Source organism: Panicum virgatum, chromosome 7K (genome assembly GCF_016808335.1).
Source record: "Panicum virgatum strain AP13 chromosome 7K, P.virgatum_v5, whole genome shotgun sequence".
Classification (NCBI taxonomy): domain Eukaryota; kingdom Viridiplantae; phylum Streptophyta; class Magnoliopsida; order Poales; family Poaceae; genus Panicum; species Panicum virgatum.
Window position 1 is genome coordinate 47,312,979 of NC_053142.1, and position 16,640 is coordinate 47,329,618.

At 45.8% G+C, this 16,640-nt stretch overlaps 2 protein-coding genes across 2 annotated transcripts; one reads left to right on the forward strand and one right to left on the reverse strand.

Moving 5' to 3' along the window:
- Positions 1-258: 258 nt before the first annotated feature.
- Positions 259-9,472, reverse strand: LOC120641780 (probable LRR receptor-like serine/threonine-protein kinase At1g56130). The gene is made up of 24 exons (XM_039918017.1): positions 9,134-9,472; positions 7,876-8,062; positions 7,571-7,642; positions 7,238-7,309; positions 7,085-7,156; positions 6,818-6,889; positions 6,641-6,712; positions 6,479-6,550; positions 5,635-5,706; positions 5,467-5,538; positions 5,285-5,359; positions 5,087-5,158; positions 4,929-4,994; positions 4,792-4,854; positions 4,367-4,411; positions 4,200-4,264; positions 3,736-4,115; positions 3,463-3,661; positions 2,671-2,832; positions 2,453-2,571; positions 1,939-2,149; positions 1,620-1,851; positions 1,384-1,534; positions 259-859 (listed from the first exon to the last, which is right to left on the reverse strand). The coding sequence occupies exons 1-24, from the start codon at positions 9,258-9,260 to the stop codon at positions 509-511; spliced, it is 3,081 nt and encodes a 1,026-aa protein (XP_039773951.1). The 5' UTR covers positions 9,261-9,472; the 3' UTR covers positions 259-508.
- A 2,005-nt stretch (positions 9,473-11,477) lies between these two features.
- Positions 11,478-13,901, forward strand: LOC120640334 (putative FBD-associated F-box protein At3g50710). Its single transcript, XM_039916174.1, has 2 exons — positions 11,478-13,233; positions 13,343-13,901. The coding sequence occupies exon 1, from the start codon at positions 11,478-11,480 to the stop codon at positions 12,639-12,641; it is 1,164 nt and encodes a 387-aa protein (XP_039772108.1). The 3' UTR covers positions 12,642-13,233; positions 13,343-13,901.
- The last annotated feature ends 2,739 nt before the right edge of the window (positions 13,902-16,640 follow it).

Here is a 16,640-nt window from a genome sequence, read left to right on the forward strand (position 1 = left end):
CCTTGATCTCTGCTAACAGGTGATGCAGCTGCGCGGCTTATCCACGCCTAAACTCCATGCCGCCCCCCCCCCCCCCCCCCCCCCCCAAGCATCGACACAGCCTGCGCAAATAAGGTCAGCTGCTTTTGCCAAGGACACATACATCTTCCGTTAATCACTTCGATGTTTGTAGCTTTTCACCTTGCCTGGCTTTGGTATATCGTACCAACCAATGAAGAGCTCACTCACACGCATGCATAATCAGCCCAGTTCACACACAGTAATAATTTTGCTAATAACATGATTTGGATCTTGCAAATGATATACACACATCCAAATAGACCAAACCCACCAGCATCATCATTTGATCATGGATACAAAAATCAAACTGCACACGTTGAAATAAACCAAAAACTTTTTACTCGGAAAAGAAAAAGATCTAAGCCGAAGCAACAGTCGAACACAGCACGTGATCTAACACAATATATGTGCAAAAGCTGAATATCCTGAGAGCGTTTGTGATGTATAATCACCGGCCTTCTTCAATGACGGAGCTCATGAAAGGCGACGAGGTGTGCGACGAGGCCGCCCTTGGGGCCAAGCTCGACTGCCCGCTAACGTTGCTGCTCATGAAGCTGCTGGTGTTGCCGCCCTTAATCTGCCACTCGGTGATGTAGCTGGGCTTGTTCACCACCTCACCCACCTCCACGTCTCCAGACAGCATGGATACAACCCGCGACATGGACGGCCGCTGGTGGGGCGAGCCCTGGGTGCAGAGCAGGGCGACGTGGATGGCGCGGAGCACCTCGTCACCGTTGAAATCAGCAAGCTTGGGGTCTAACATGTCCAGAGGGTGGTTTTCCTCGTACAATTGCCAGACCTGAAACCATACAGCCGATAAGTCGCCAGGTTGTCGTAACTTGTCTTCAGTGATTTTTTTTTTCTTTGGGCAAATTCACTAATTCGGATCTACAATATGTCTGTCATGTGTTAGTCAAAATAAGGAAAATGTGATCAACCTCTTGTACTGCAATAACATCCAGAGTCATGCTGGCATGCTGCCATGCTTGAATTTAGCACACTACTATATTCAAGTAGTATACAAACCTAAGCATAGTACAACTAGCATTTTATGTACTTTTTAGAAATTTTGCTGAAATTTAGCACACTACTGTATTCAAGTAATATATAACCCAAGCATAGTGCAACTATTTATTTACAGTTCTTCAATTTCACTCCATTTCCCCCCCAAAACAGTGCAATGATGTGAAAAACAGTGATTTATGTGAAGGCTTGTGAACTCCATCATAAATTCCTAGCACAAACTTTACAGAAGATTTTACCAAACGGAAACTAAAATGCAACAATGCCTTGCTTCAAGTCTAGAGTTCAGAGTGAACTTACCCATTCTAAAATGTAAACCTTATCTTCATCAAGAGTATTGTCGAAGTTTGGCCTTCCAGCTAAAGTCTCCAAAACGACCACGCCAAATGCAAATACATCAACTTTCTCAGTCATATGACCTCTCATGGCGTACTCAGGTGCAAGATAACCACTTCATAGAATATTACAAAAAGTTTGCTATTAGCTCACATGTGAAAAATACTAATATAAAGAGGGAAAGACAGAAATGTACTTACAATGTACCAGCAACTTTTGTGCTGACATGTGTCTTCTTGTCATCATAAAGTTTGGCGAGCCCAAAATCGGAGATCTTAGGGTTAAGATTGGCGTCAAGTAAGACATTACTAGCCTTTATGTCCCTATGTACGACACGGATGGCAGACTCTTCGTGGAGATAAGAAAGACCTCTTGCAATGCCCAAGCATATCTCATAGCGTGTTGGCCAGTCCAGCCTCAGTCTCCCACTTCCTGCAAATAAATATTTAGTTTTTTAATATCCATATAACAAGGACCCACACACAGGTTCGTAGTTGCATTAATTTAAATGAACTTTACCAAATAATGCTTTATCAAGGCTTCCATTCTCCAGGTACTCATAAACCAACAGTGGTTTATTGCCCTCAAGGCAGCAACCATACAACTTAACGAGATTCCGGTGTTGCACTCGAGAAATAGTTTCTATTTCAGTTGCAAATTCTTTTTTCCCCTGACGAGATGTTTCAGATAGCTGTTTCACAGCCACCACCCTTCCATCGGGTAATTTACCCTGCAAGAAGATGCCATTTTATCAACCATGTGCAGAAACTAGAAAATAAACTGGAAAACAATATAAAACAGGAAAGCGGTGGGGAATAACCCCACTGGTGTGTATATATTGATATTATATTAGTAAAAACAAATTGAAGTAAAGGACTTCACACCACCCAAAATGTTGTTGAACTAACGAAGCTAGCTGATTTTGCATAATAAAACACAAAATACGTACATCCTTTTAACTGCATGCAACTTAGAAACCTACTTTCAAATTTCATAACAAATTCATATCCTTGTGTACTACTGATGGACTAACCTTATAAACTGATCCGTATCCTCCTTCGCCAAGAAGGTTACTTGAACTGAAATTTTCAGTAGCAGTCCTTAGTTCACCGTAACTGAGTACATTAGGTCTTCCGACAATACTGTACAGCTCTACAAACATCACCAAAAGATGAGTTTACAAACATCGCCTCTTATCTTCGTTAATATTTAAGAATACATTGTGACACGTGATTATGGCATATCATATACCTTGTTGCTCCAATGCTAGTTTCCTCCTTTTCTGCCTCCACATACAGAGTCCAGCAAGTGCTACTAGCACTAAAACTGCTGCACCAATCACAACTCCAACAACTATACCTGTTTTGTTGCTACTCTTCTTCTGTGCAGCACTACGAACTGTAGGTTTGAAATCTGTCAGAAAGTCACTTGTTAGAAAAATGTGATCTAACAGCCGAATCATTACATTTTAACTGCCTTTTTAGGAGTTTTTCAATATTTACTAGTTTATATTTGAAGAGAGCGGATTGTGTATCCAGGGGTTCTAGCGCCCCCACTAACAAATACAACATGTTGTGATGTTTCAAAAATCTATAACAAAATCATGTATCTAGCACACGTTAAGTTAAATAAACCTGTTGCAATTATGAACTCATTCTACATGTTGGGGGAAGACAAACAGTACGACTTGAGTTTTTTTGAATCTTGGTTTAAGAAATGAATTTAAAATTGAAATTTTGTAGGTTTACTTAACTTTGTGTTACCTACATGATTTATGGTACTTTTCTGAAACAATGCAATCTGTTGGGTTATCATAGTTTGGCTAGTGGGGATCAAAATTAAGAACCCCTGGTAACAAACAAATTTCCTTTATCTGAAAGTGCATATGAGAACATTCTGCAGAAGCAGAATGGGTATGTACCACTAGACATCAGTATATGTGTAGAAGCATTTTTCACAGTAGAAATTATATATGCATCTTTTTACCACAAGAAAATTTGTTCAAAAAGTATTAAATCGATGATTTGTAGCTAAGGGGGGTACTTGGAGTTGCACTCAAAGCTGATATTGCTGGCCCATAGTAGCCTTGACTAGGGATGCAACAAGTGCCCTTGCCAGCCCAGAAAAGATGAATCTCAAGGAAGTTTCTGGTGACAGGAACTATATATTGCTTCTTGACAGCAGTGTAAGATTTCCCGCCTGCTGCCTTTCTTATGTCAAAGTTCTGCTCCTTACGCTCACCCTGTAACAAAAACAAGTGACCTGCTTATAAGCCAAAATCCAAAAAGTGTAGTTATCAGCATCACTGGAACCTACCTGTACATAGATATCAAAAACCCTTCTACCTACACTCTTCCAGGTCTGTGAGTCTTCGAAGTCAAACTCTGCAAATTGAAGTGTGACAGTATAATTTCCATTCTCAAGTCCAAAACCATAGTATCTTAAAGATGACGGTGACATCCTTGCTGTCTGGAACAGTTCTGAATCTAGAGTACTCTGAAACTGGCGTGAGCTGTAGATTATGTAACTATTATTTGATGCCTCCATAAACTTCCCAACATTGTTAATACCCCATGTTGGATCTCCGGTTACATAATAAGATGCAGGTCCAAGTTTGGCGTTGTCAGGCTGATACATGGAATTATCTGAGCCAAATATTGATCTACTGCTCCCACAGTCCACAGCAAAGGAGGAGGCTGCAAGTAAGTTAAATTATTCAGTAAAATCTGTCTAGTATTCCTCAAGTAAGCTCTGCTTGAAATGAAAAGGTGGAAACTCACACATTGGAGAGCCAAGAAAACAGGGTGTATTTCGCTGAAGGCACTCCAGGCCCCCAGGTAAGACACTGAGATGCAAAAAATTGGCAATTTGGATTAAAAAAAAATGAGCTACCAGAACAAAACAATTGTATTTGAAGACTTGAGGAGCCTTTGGAATATGAACTGACCTGTTATTGGGGCTACTGATCACGAAATTGTTTGCCACTAAATTCCTATGTAGAATGAAACATTGAAAAAAAATTAGAAGGCACAGTTCATACTTCAATGGCATATTGGTTTATTTATTCTAGCATAACTCAAGGTAAGGGACAGGTAACTGATTAAGTTTTTTTGCGCGCAGTTGTAAAGTAAATTACTTCTGCTGCTTCAATGAATCATAGGTGGCTTAGAAATGCAAGGACTTTCAAAAGAAATATAAGCTATATGCACCAAAAGCAGCTTTTCAGATTATCAGAAATTCAAAAAAAGTTAGTTTGATGCATGAGTATACTATAAGCCTAATAATCCAAGCTTTGTTGTATTATCCTTCAAAAAAGAAAGGGGCTGGATTTGGTTCAGTCGGTCAATCAAGGTTACAGAACTCAGAACTTACAATTCCATATTCTGACTAGCCCAAGAAGGAAAGCTTCCTGAGAGCTGGTTGTAAGAGAAGTCTCTACAAGAGAAAAGGGGCCACATTAGAGACAAACACAATCCTCTTTTTATTGAAATTAAAAGACAATGGCATACATGTTTTTAAGAGAAGTTCCTATAGAGTTTGGTAGGTTTCCTGAAAGGCTGTTATTCCCTAGAAATCTGGTTAAAACAAAAATGATAGCATTAGCATCATAAATAATAAATGTGTTCGGAACCTAGAAATAAGTATTAGAAGGCAATAAAAACCATACAAGAAGTTGAGTGAATTCAGATTCAGCAGGGCTTGGGGTACTTGGCCTGTGATATTGTTAAAACTCAAATCCCTGTAACAGGACAAAACGAAAACAGGGGGGAAATGAGTCAGCAAACAGCATAACCCATAGCAGTTCATTAAAGAATCTTGCACCAAATGCACTTGAATGGATTTTGGAAGAAACAAAATGCCTTACAGTAAGTTTAAATTTGCAAGTTGTGAAAAGTTCACTGATGCCAAGTTATCAGATATCCTGCAATTCCTCAAAATTCTGCAACGAAACATTCCAAGAGTTTTAATATTTAACAACTTGGTTGCACTAGATCAAATATTAAGACATAGTTTGAGTCATTAAGTGAATAACAAAGTTATGCATACAAGGTGTTCAAAGATGTCATATTACTGATGAATACCAGTGAAGAACTCCCATTGACTATGTCACCTATTCTCCTGCACCACAGAAATAGATAACTCATACATCTTTACTGTGAACTTATAATTTTATTAGAATAACACTAGTAACTCTCTTCAGCATGAATCACTTACAAGCTTGTTAGTTGGACGAGATTAGACAGAGTGGTTGGAAGTGGACCTTGAAACGAATTGCCTTGAAACCGCCTACAAAATTATAATTCTCGTTACAGTTTAAAAAGCATCATTTCTTTACAGATGCATTCTGACTACCTAGTAAAGAAAGAGGGAAGATGACACTTATTTAGAAAAATGAAAGTAACAAATTTATGTAGATATAATATAAATTAATTCATAAAATAAAAGATAAGCATTACTAAAAGTTGTTCAAAGATTATTAATACTAGTTATTTATCCAACGTAGCATTGTGTAATTCAGGATAGTGAAATGAGAAAGATGCACTATTTTGCATTTACTAATACGAAAATACCACCTCATGTTTGAACTAAATTATTTTAAACTGGGATTCAGCAGAATTAAAAATATATACAAAAAGCATCATTTTTATGGGCCACAGTGAGTGAGATAAGTCTAAAATGAATGTCCTACTTCAGTACTAACTTGTTTTCAAAGATCAAGTTGTGGATAACTATAGCATCCTATACCCATGCTATTGTTGGGGAATAAAAGAATCAAAGAAATATGGAAAATGTGAGAAATATGGAAAACATGGACCGAGTGACTTCTTCATCAACTTTTGGTGCAGCTCTACTGTCTAGAAAGACTACTCATATGTCTATTTTGCCTGCTATGTTGAACTTGTAGCGGACGCACTTCGAGTACGTGTACATTTTTTTGAACGTTTTGTTCCAATGGGGGAAACCTTTGCTCTAAAAAATTGTGAGAACATATCCAACTTCTTTGTACTATTTTCTGCTAGGAGTAATTACAAACATGAAGTTAATGAAAAAATCTTACAGTTCTGTTAAATTAGCCCAGCTCCCAATATACTCTGGTATTTGCCCAGTAAAATCATTATCTGATGCCCACCTGAACAAAAATGAAGAATAGAAAAATAAGATTTGAGTGGAATGGAATCGTAGTATAGTACAGTCAAGAAAACATCTTTTATAGGCATACAATGTTTTCATTCTTGTAAGCCTGGAAAGCGATGATGGTAAGGGACCACTTAAGCCGGCGCTATCAATATACCTGCAATTAAGAGATACAAATATAAGCACAGAGATAAGGAGCCGACTAATCCAAGCAAAAAATTGAGGCTTAGAAATGTATGGAGTGCCCAAAACCAACACGCACAGTTGCTCAAGTTTAACCAAGTTCCCTAGTTCCGACGGAAGGGAACCATTTAAACTGTTTGAGCTAAATGACCTGAAACCCACCAAAATATTTTAGGTTAATCACAAAAGAATGACAAATCGTTATTTCTAGAAGCATGATTACTGGAAGCAAAGCTACATTTTTAGGAAGCAGTTAATCAGTGCAAGGAGTGAAGATGTCAAATAGTGAGCTCTAACCTTTCCTAATGAAATAAGGTCATGACATTACAAAGAAATATTTTCTTACAGGGATACTAGATTGGTAAGGTTCCCAAGCTCCTTTGGAACAGATCCGGATAACGAATTGATGCCCAGACTCCTGTGTATTCAACATAATGGGATAACGTTTTCATGTTAAGCAAAACATATATGGAACAGCGTATTAAGATTTAAATCTCACATATACTGCATAGCGGTCAATTGCCCAAGGAACGATGGTAAAGGCCCTGTTAAGTAATTTTGTCCTAAGTTCCTGAAACAACATCAGAACAGATATTAACAAGATTAAAGTTGGCTCATCCTGTTTGAATTTAGGTGTAATGTTGGAATACGATGTTTCCTGAATAATACAATTATGTTGAACCTCTAGAATATCTTCAATAAGAAATGGACATAAGCAAATTAATAAAAGTCCCTCAATAACCACAATCCACAAGTAAAAGTCCTATTGGTTCAGGTACCATGCTTTACCTCACAGATCAATTCTATGCACAAGAAAGTTAAGAGTTCATACAGATTAGTTAGGCGTGTGAGGTTCTGTAGTTCTTCTGGTATCACACCAACTGCATTCAGCGCATATATTTTCCTGCAGCGAGCAAAGTCAAGTGAAGTGACCGTCAGTTCGTCAGATATAAACACCAGAAGCTGGCATATGGAGCACCGCTTAATCCTGTAGCTAGCAGTAGCACTAGTCAGATATAGAGGAAACGACGTACTAGCACCGCGAGGCGCACATCGAAACCTGCGGCAGGCAATCCGTCGAACACCTGCCGTGCCGAGCGGCAAGACTTGAGAAGTTGAGATGTGAGGAGTGCTTACAGCTTTGTGACGTGGCAGACGGTGTTGTTCTGGCCGGAGCATTCGCACTTGATTGCCGGGTTGAAGTTTGGGTCGGTGTCGATGTTGGTCCCGTCCGTGGCGGCGCCGGTGCAGGGGTCGCCGCTGATGTTCCATGCCGACGACGCCGTCTGGCCGAGCTTGGCGAACACAGCGTTCACCGCCGCCGCTGCAAACCGAAAACGGGTTCACATGACATCCTAAATCTTCGGCTAGAACGACTACCGGTTAATCGACCGTCCAGTGGCCTGGGGCCGCGCCGATCGGACGGCCAGGAATCAGGACCCACGCTGACATCGCGGAGCCGGCCAAGCCAAGTCTGAATTTTTGTGGGCACGCAAAGCTCGGAAGTCAAAAGGCAAAATACGATATCGGTCTGTTTGATACTAACTAAGCTAGAGGTTAGAGTTAGTATCTAACTCATAAGGATTCATAAACTAACCCTAACGAAAGATGTGTTTGGATAGATGGGTTAGATTGATAATAATTAATAAATATACTTTTTCAATTATTTGACCTCTTTCTAGCAAGAGAGAGATAGGAGAAAAAGTGGATCCCATTTAATCTAACCTTAATAATCATATTTTAAAAAGGATAGTTTTTTTGGTGGGTTAGATACATCTAACCAATTTTAACTCTCATGTTTGAATATTTTAGGGGTAGAAGAGCCTGAAAAAGTGACCTTCCGACCGAGAATTTTTTTGGAAGGAGCTCGTGTCTTGTAAGTTGGAACAGAGTGGGTAGGCGATCGTCATCGTCTGGAACCAGGCAGCAACTAGTCAAAAAAGAAATGCAAAATGCTTTCTTGCACGGCAGCAGAACATGCAGCTGAATCGACATGCCATGCAGAAAACTGAGATGCTTTCTTCAGAGCATGAGAAGGCAAACAGAACAAGAACAGAGTTGGATCAGGAACAGAAAGTGGCTCCTCATTCCGACCACGAAAGGGGCGAAGAAATGAGCAGATGAAGGATGCGAAGAAATCGAACAGCCCGATCGGAAAGCCGGTTAATTCCATGCTGGCTTCAGAGCAGGAGAAACCATCGCAGAGCAAAACACAGAGATGCATCATGAAGCGACAGTTCTATCATTCCGACAGCATAAGCAGGCAACATGTCGAACAGATGGGGAGAGCAGGAAGCAAAGGACCCGATGGGTGGGATTGATGCGAGCTGATTTGAAAGTTAAAACCCCTCGCTACTCTGAATTTCTGAAGAAAGAACCCGAGACGTAAGCTTACCTTCAACCGGATCGGTCCTTGTCGTTGCTTGCTGCGCCTGCGCAGATGCGGTTAGAAGCAGCAGCAGCGCCAGCAGCTTGGGGAGCTCGGAGCCATGGCGGCAAGAACAGCTCGACGCAGGCCTCATCTCCGTCCCTCTCTCCGCCCGAGCCTGGATTTGGCTGTCCCTTCTGAGGCCGAGCCAGATATATGCTGACCTGATGGAGACTACTAGCTAGGACCTAGGAGAGGGACGTGTCTCGGGGCCCCGCCGCCACGGCAGACACGCACATCCTGGACGCTGCACCTTGGGTGCATGGGTGTTGAAATTTCTTCTGCGATCAAGTGGCGCGCGCCACTGCTCTGTCTGTCCAGGTACAGGTACAGATCGAGGACGCACCGCGCCAACCACCACCGGAGGAGGCAGCGCCGGAGGCGATGACTGACCAGGCCGACATGAATTATCACTAGCTACTTGTCCGTCCGTCCCTACCTTCCTAGTAGCTGAAACAGACATGTGTGTCTGAATTATCAAAATCAAAATTCAAAAAGAAAAAAAAAACGTAACATGTGCGGCTGCGAACGCGCGCAGCCACGCACGTCGCAAGTAGAGTAGTCGACAATATTTTGAGGCGTCCGGTACGAGGCACCGTATGTACGGACGGTCGACGCCATTGGTGCAGACCTCGGACGCAGCCGCCACTAGTCTAGGACACGATTACTACTTGAAGAAGAATTGTCCGCTGAAACTAAAGGCAGCCTTGATTGTTCAGGCATTGACTCTTGAACGGCCGGGATTAAGAAAAGCATGGACGACCGGCATTAGCTCGCGTGCTGGTGTGGGGGACGACTTTTTTCTAATTGGGATTAAGAAAAAGCAAATCGCTGGGCAACTTGTATCGTATAAGTGGGTGCAGTGCAATTATCATTTTATTCGGGTGGAACTAACATCGCACAGCAGACATGTTGGTCGTACTAGTATATTGACACGGTAAGCTGTCTACACGTGACGTGATTGCGCGCCACTTTGAGCGGGACAGTTGCGGCACGGCTACTACCTCATCCCATTAACCCCGTCGGGTCAGAGGTACCACGGATCGCACAGCCAACAGTATTTTTCTCTCATATCAAATCAGCACCAGCCAGCCAGCAGTATTTTTCTCTCACAACAAATCAGCACCAGGCACCAATCACAACCAGCCAAACAGAGTCGCGCGCGGGTGCCATCGAGCACATCGCATGTTGCTACGCGGGGTGCGAAAGCCGTACCATCGGATATGGAAGGAGGTCTAGATAACCAGTGGGCTAGGCACTGGACGGAGAAGCACGAAAAAGCTATCAGAGGCGATTGGTTGTTGCCTTTGTTGGCGGATCCGACAGCGGGAGTCCTTGGAGCCGGAGGAGGCGACGGTGGCGAGCTACTTGTGAGCCGCAAATGTAACTTGTGCGACACGGTCGCTCCGAGTCGTAAGAGTAGGGTCCGCCCAGATCGCATAACTCGGGGTGGCTTGAAAATCTATTTATCGCATGTGTTGCTGCGTGCGATGCTATCGCAGAAGGCTCTGCGCTTCTGTTCATCTTCTTCCCGAGCCAAAGGAGGGAGGAGCAGCTGCCAGGGCCCGAGGGTGGGATGTGTGGGGAGCGGTGGGCGGCGAGGTCATCTTCGATCGGGGGGTGGTTGAGGCGGCGGTCTTAGAGTTTCGGGTCTTCGGGTTTGGGGCGGCTTCCATGGTCCGTGGTTACAAAGAGAGGGAGGTCACGGGCGACGGTGGAGGTGAGGCGGTGCAGGAGCGCTGCTAGCCAGGTGGAGCCGGACATCAGGTGGGCGGTGGCCTGTCGCGGAGACGAAGAGAAGGTGGGGGTGGCGGGGGAGAGGAGGAGCAGTTGCCGGTCGAGACGAGGGATGAGGGGACGGAGCAGAGGACAGGTGGCTAGAGGACGGGAGGTGGAAGAAGCCATCTACGTTGGTTTCGTGTAATCTCGCACGAGGTAAGGAACTGACGCACCGGGTGGCCAGGTCCCACAAAGCCCGGATCGTAGGGGGAAAAAAAGCAGCTCCCGGATTAATTGTTCGTCTGCCCAGCTTCATCCTTGACCCACGGGCCTCCGCTGCAAGTGCCGTACGCCGGAGCGGGCCCTTACGCCAGCCCACCAGCTGCTCCGCGCCGGGCTATTCGAATCCAATGGGCTTTCGTTACAAGAAGGCCTGGGCGATGGCCGAAACAATTGTTTTTTTTTAAACAAAATGGCCGAAACAATCACTAGGCTCAACTCAGCCCATGCATCGTTGGCAGAGCATTTCATCCGTTCCGCCCACGTATATAGAGGACCGGCAGATCGCATCTAGCCGAGCGAGTCCACGGCTATGGGCGTGCGGAGCAGGTCGAAATCCATTACCCTACCCAGGGCCGGCGGCGGCGGCGGCGGCGCCGACTTGATCAGCGAGCTCAGCGATGACTTGCTCGTGCGCGTCCTCGAGGTGCTGCCCGACGCGAGGGACGCCGTGCGCACCCACGCGCTCTCGCGGCGGTGGCGCGCGCTCTGGACGCGCGTCGCCGTCCTCCGCTTCGACTCCGACACACGGCGGCGGGAGTTCAGGGAGCCCGGCGGCCCCGGGCGGTTCGTCGCCTTCGTCGACCACGCCCTCGCGCTCCGCGCTGCCGAGAAGGAGCCCGCGCTCGAGCACCTGGAGATCTCGTTCGACCTGAGCGTGCACGAAGAAGAAGCATCATCGGATCCAGAGCAGCTGGTGCCGCCGTCCACCGAAGCCGCACAGCGGTGGATCCGTTACGCCATGCAGCACGAGGTGAAATCTTTAACCTTCAAAGTGGACCTACCGTTGCCTCTCTTCAACGACGAAGCCGACGACGATGACGATTTTTACAGTGGGAATAATGTGATGACCCTTGATGACCTACCATTTAGCTCTGCAAAGCTGGAGACCATGCGCTTGAACTTGAGTGCCGTAAGACTTCGGCTGCCCTCGACAGCAGCGTTCGCGTCCCTCACAGATCTCTCACTTGAAAACATGGAGGTTGGAGCTGGCGGCGGCCGCCTCCTTGGCCGCCTCGTGTCGTCGGCATGCTGCCCACGCCTGCACAGGCTCCGGCTGGTGGGACTTGAGCTTGCTGAGATGGAGGAGGAGGAGCCGCCGCTTCTGATCGATGCCGGCGCGCTTTTGGAGCTATTGCTTCTCGAGTTTGATGAACTGCTATTCTTGCAACTCCGGACTCCTAGCCTCCGGGTTCTCCATGTGAAGGGTTGCTACGAGCTTGAGGAACTCACGGTCTCTGCTCCGAGGCTAGAGGATGTCAAGTTCTTGGTACGGCAGCCTTTGCATATTGATGGTGACTTGTCAAGCGTAGCAAGACTCGAGATTGAGTTGAGTTCATCACAAGGGTACCTAGGCGATGACAGAAACGATGGTAGCATTCGCCTCCTCGAATGTTGTAGTTTAATCAGATGCCTTGAAGTGTCTGTTGACGTTCCCGAGGTATGCCATCTAAGCACCCATCTAATTGATCGATAATGCTCCAAATGCGCATCGAAGGAATTGCAGACTCTGTATGTGTTCCTGTATTATTTGTTCAATTATCATTCGATGAACTTGAATATTTCTACTAGCTAGCTATATAGTTTGATTTGCCTTGAAATTGTTGAAACAATGAACGGAAGGAAAATTATGCTGTACATGACATGCATATTGTTCCTTCGTTAAATTATTAGCTGCAGGATACTAGTTTCTTTGCTGCTAGACGTAGCCAGTTTGTTTTTCTGGTGTCGCTGCACGGCGTTTGCCAAAAATGAAGAACGTCCTACAAAATTTCTCTGACCGACTCATCCACAAGCAAATAGAAGAGATTTAGTTTCTGCTGGTTGACAATGTTTTGCTTACCACTTCTATTGTTTTTTGCTGTTTTGCCCTTTCTTAATTTGATCAGAGAAAGCAGCAAGACGTTGACATAATCAAAGGTTCAATTCCGCAGCTTCCTCATGTGGCATCCTTGAAAATTCATGTCACACTGCGGGAACGACGTTGTTCCTATGCAGCTGGCGGCATAGCAAGTCTCCTTGCATAATGCAGTAATATTAGACACCTCGGCCTAAATTTTTGCTACAGGGTAAAATGAATATTCTGCCTTCAGTCCATATACACTATGATGATAAATAAAGTTTGTTTCTCAGTTCCCTTTTTTTCGATACGCTGATCCTTCCATATCTTCACTGCAGAAGAATGACCCAAAATTGGATCTCGCGTGTGATAACTCGGCTTCGCTCAGCTGGGAATCCCATGAGCTCTCCTTACCTCATCTCCAGGGGGCAGAGTTCGAGAAGTTGATGGGGACTGATGACGAACTCCATCTCATTCAGTTCATACTAACAAGGGCCTCAGGAATTCAGAAGGTAGTCTTTAGTTTCGACAGAAAATACTGGTCAAAAGGCGGCCAAGATGGTTTTCTACTTATGCCACCGCTAGCCGGTGGGTCCTGGACTACTTGGAATACTGATGCTAATTTGTCGTACAACTGCTGGAGGCGTTGTGCATGACAGCATGAGTGGAGACCGACAGTAGAGATCGAAGTCCTTAGCTTGAACAGTTTGCACCACACATGCTAAACTAAATAAGCGTTTGCATGAAAACTATTGCAACCTGCAGTTACAAACTGTAAGTCTTCAGGAAATATGAGCAGAAAGTCCCTAGTTAGAAGTTCCTTGTATATCATGCTATTTTTTCTTGATGTATAAAGATTGAAGTGCATGGACTACTACTAAGAGATTGCAGTTATATCTCTTGTGAGAATCAATTAGCTCGGTCTGGTATTCGGTATTCCATGTGTCCAGATTGCAGCAAATTGTTTCTACCTCTTTTTTTCTTTGAGCCTTTTACTGGGAGAAGAGCAAGTTTTCTTGTTTTTCCTTTTAGATAGCTCGCCGCCATCTCGTCACCCTCGATCAGCTCGCAATCCAAGCTCCGCAACGCTAGCTGGAGGCCATGCGTTTGGCCACACGATGGTCCACAGCACTCCAGCTGCACACCACTGCATTGTTGGCTCACTCACGCACAGATGTTTCTCTTCAACGCCCGCATGGTTGTTACGATAAGCATTGGCCATCAATTGTATTTCTAAATTTTTCTCAACTCTTATATTTTCTAAATTTTCTTCGAAATTTTGTTTCATAACTTTATGCCCAAGTATTTTTTTCCAATGTTTCCTAAAAATTATCCTTTTATTTCTAATTATTTTTGCAAGTTTTTCATATGAGTTTATTTTTCATACAACTTTTTATATAAATATTTCCCTGTACAAGTAAATTGTTATTTTTTACAAGTTTTTCATATGAGTTTATTTTTCATACAATTTTTTTATATAAATATTTTCCAGTACAAGTAAATTGTTATGATTTTAACGTATATACACATTTTATATATAACTTTAACTTGTATTTGAACGAATTATGTAGCTTTAATTTATTTTAAGAAACTGTGATTTGTACTCCACTTGATATGATTAATAAATTTAAAAGTATAAATATGTATTTCTAATCTAAAATTTATAAGGATCCGAATGATTCTTCAAACTAAATTTAAGAATAAGTTAAAAAAAACTAAATTTAAGAACCGGTGATTTTTACTTGCAATCCACAACCCAACCCGGCTACCAGCGCACCAACCCCACGCCACCCCAACCCAACGCCAACCCCGCCCCAACCCACAGTCACCCCAACCCAAAGCTCCAACCCACGCCTCCATAACTCAGAGTTTCTCGTTCCTTCCGTCCCCATCCCCTACTACAGTTGCTCGGGTCGGAAAAGGAGGCGACGCACTTTTCCGGCGGCGATTCCGTCGGCCCGTCTCTCTCCGGTGGCCGGAGTGGCACCGGAGAGGGACGAGGGCCGCGGAATCGTTGCGCGGATGTATATAGTCTAGGTTTGTGTTCATCTAGGTCTAGGGTTTGCTCGCCGTCACTGCTAGGCGGTGGAGCTAGGGTTCGGCGGGGGGACGCTGCTCCTCTGGTACCTCTCCCCTTTTCCAGTGATGACGGCGGCGCTGGCGAAGGTCCAAGGAGGAGGTTAGTGTTGCTTTATCCTTTTGCGTTGGGGATGGAGCTTTTGTTTGCCCCCTGGGGCCTTGTCTTCCTCGCTGGTCTGTCCGCCGGTGGAGTTGTAGCCGTCATGGGCTATGTTGTGCCTGGCTTCTTCGCGGAGGAGTCGAGGCTGGTCTTCCCGGGCGGCGTTGGCGAGTATGGCTGGGCATTCGGGTAGCCCGAAAATTTCGGGTCGGGCTTTTCAGGTATTTGAAATTTCGGATTTTGAAAATCGATACCCGAAATTTGCCCGAAATAACAAAAACCCGACATTTCGGGTACCCGAAAATTCGGGTTCGGGTAATCCCCGAACTACCCGATATCAAGAGGGCCGATAAGGGCGGGGCGTCGGTGGCGTGGCCGGGGGTGAAGTGTCGGCGGCGCGGTGAGGGCGGGCCGCGGGGGCGTCGGCGGCGGGGCCGGGGGCCGGGCGTCGGCGGCGCGGTGGGGGCGGGCTGCGGGGGCGTCGACGGGCCGTGGGGGCATCCGTGGCGTGGCGGGGGCGACGGCACCGGCGGGGCAGGGGCGGCGGACCGTTGGGGGTGGAGGTGCCGCGGGAGACGGGCGGGGCGAAGGCGTCAGCGGGCGGCCGGCGGGGACGGGGGCGGGGCGAGGACCGAGGAGGGTCGGGCGGCGGCCGGGGTCAGATCGATTGGGGCTGGGGCGTGGAGGGCTTGGGTGGGCACGGGAGCTCGCCAGAGTTAGGGTTAGGAAGAAGTTTGGTGGGCTGGGCCGGAAAATAAGTTGGTGGGCTGGGCCGGAAAATAACTGTTCGGGTAATTCAGGTAGTTCGGGTACCGTGGCCTGATACCCGAATTACCCGTAATAATTTCGGGTACCGTGGATTGGAACCCGAATTAGGGTTCGGGTTTTTCGGATTCGGGCTCGGGTTTTTCGGGTTCGGTTTTTGGGTATCGGGTTTTCTGCCCAGCCATATTGGTGAGGCGGCGGCGTCATCGGCGTTGGGGGAATAAGGTCCTCCGGCCTCGTCCCTGCTGCAGCGACGCTCATTCCGACGCCGGTGCGAGGTCTGGGAGGGAGGAGCCTCCTGTTCCCGGCGGGGAGCTCCTGTGTTGGTCCGAAGATGCAGTGGCAGCTGTGGGTCTGGCGGATGGTAGGAGAGTGGATCGAGCTCGAGTTTCCCCTGACGATGGTTGACGGCGGGCTTTGGTCCAAGTTCGTCGGAGCTTGGGGCGCGACCCCGGTCGACGGGCTATCGGCGATGCCTTCAGCTCATCTGTTTGGGTGAGTATCTACTTCGACTCTTCTCAAAGCCTCTTGGCGATGGAGCTTCGGCGGATCTGGGAAAGACAGCAAGTCGGCGATGAAGTCCGGTGGATGCGAGATGCAGAGGTTCCCAGGGACTTGTTTGTAATTTCTTTGTTTTCGAGGGACCAGTCTGCAAAACAGCTGTCCTCTATATTCTTCCTTGACATACCTGT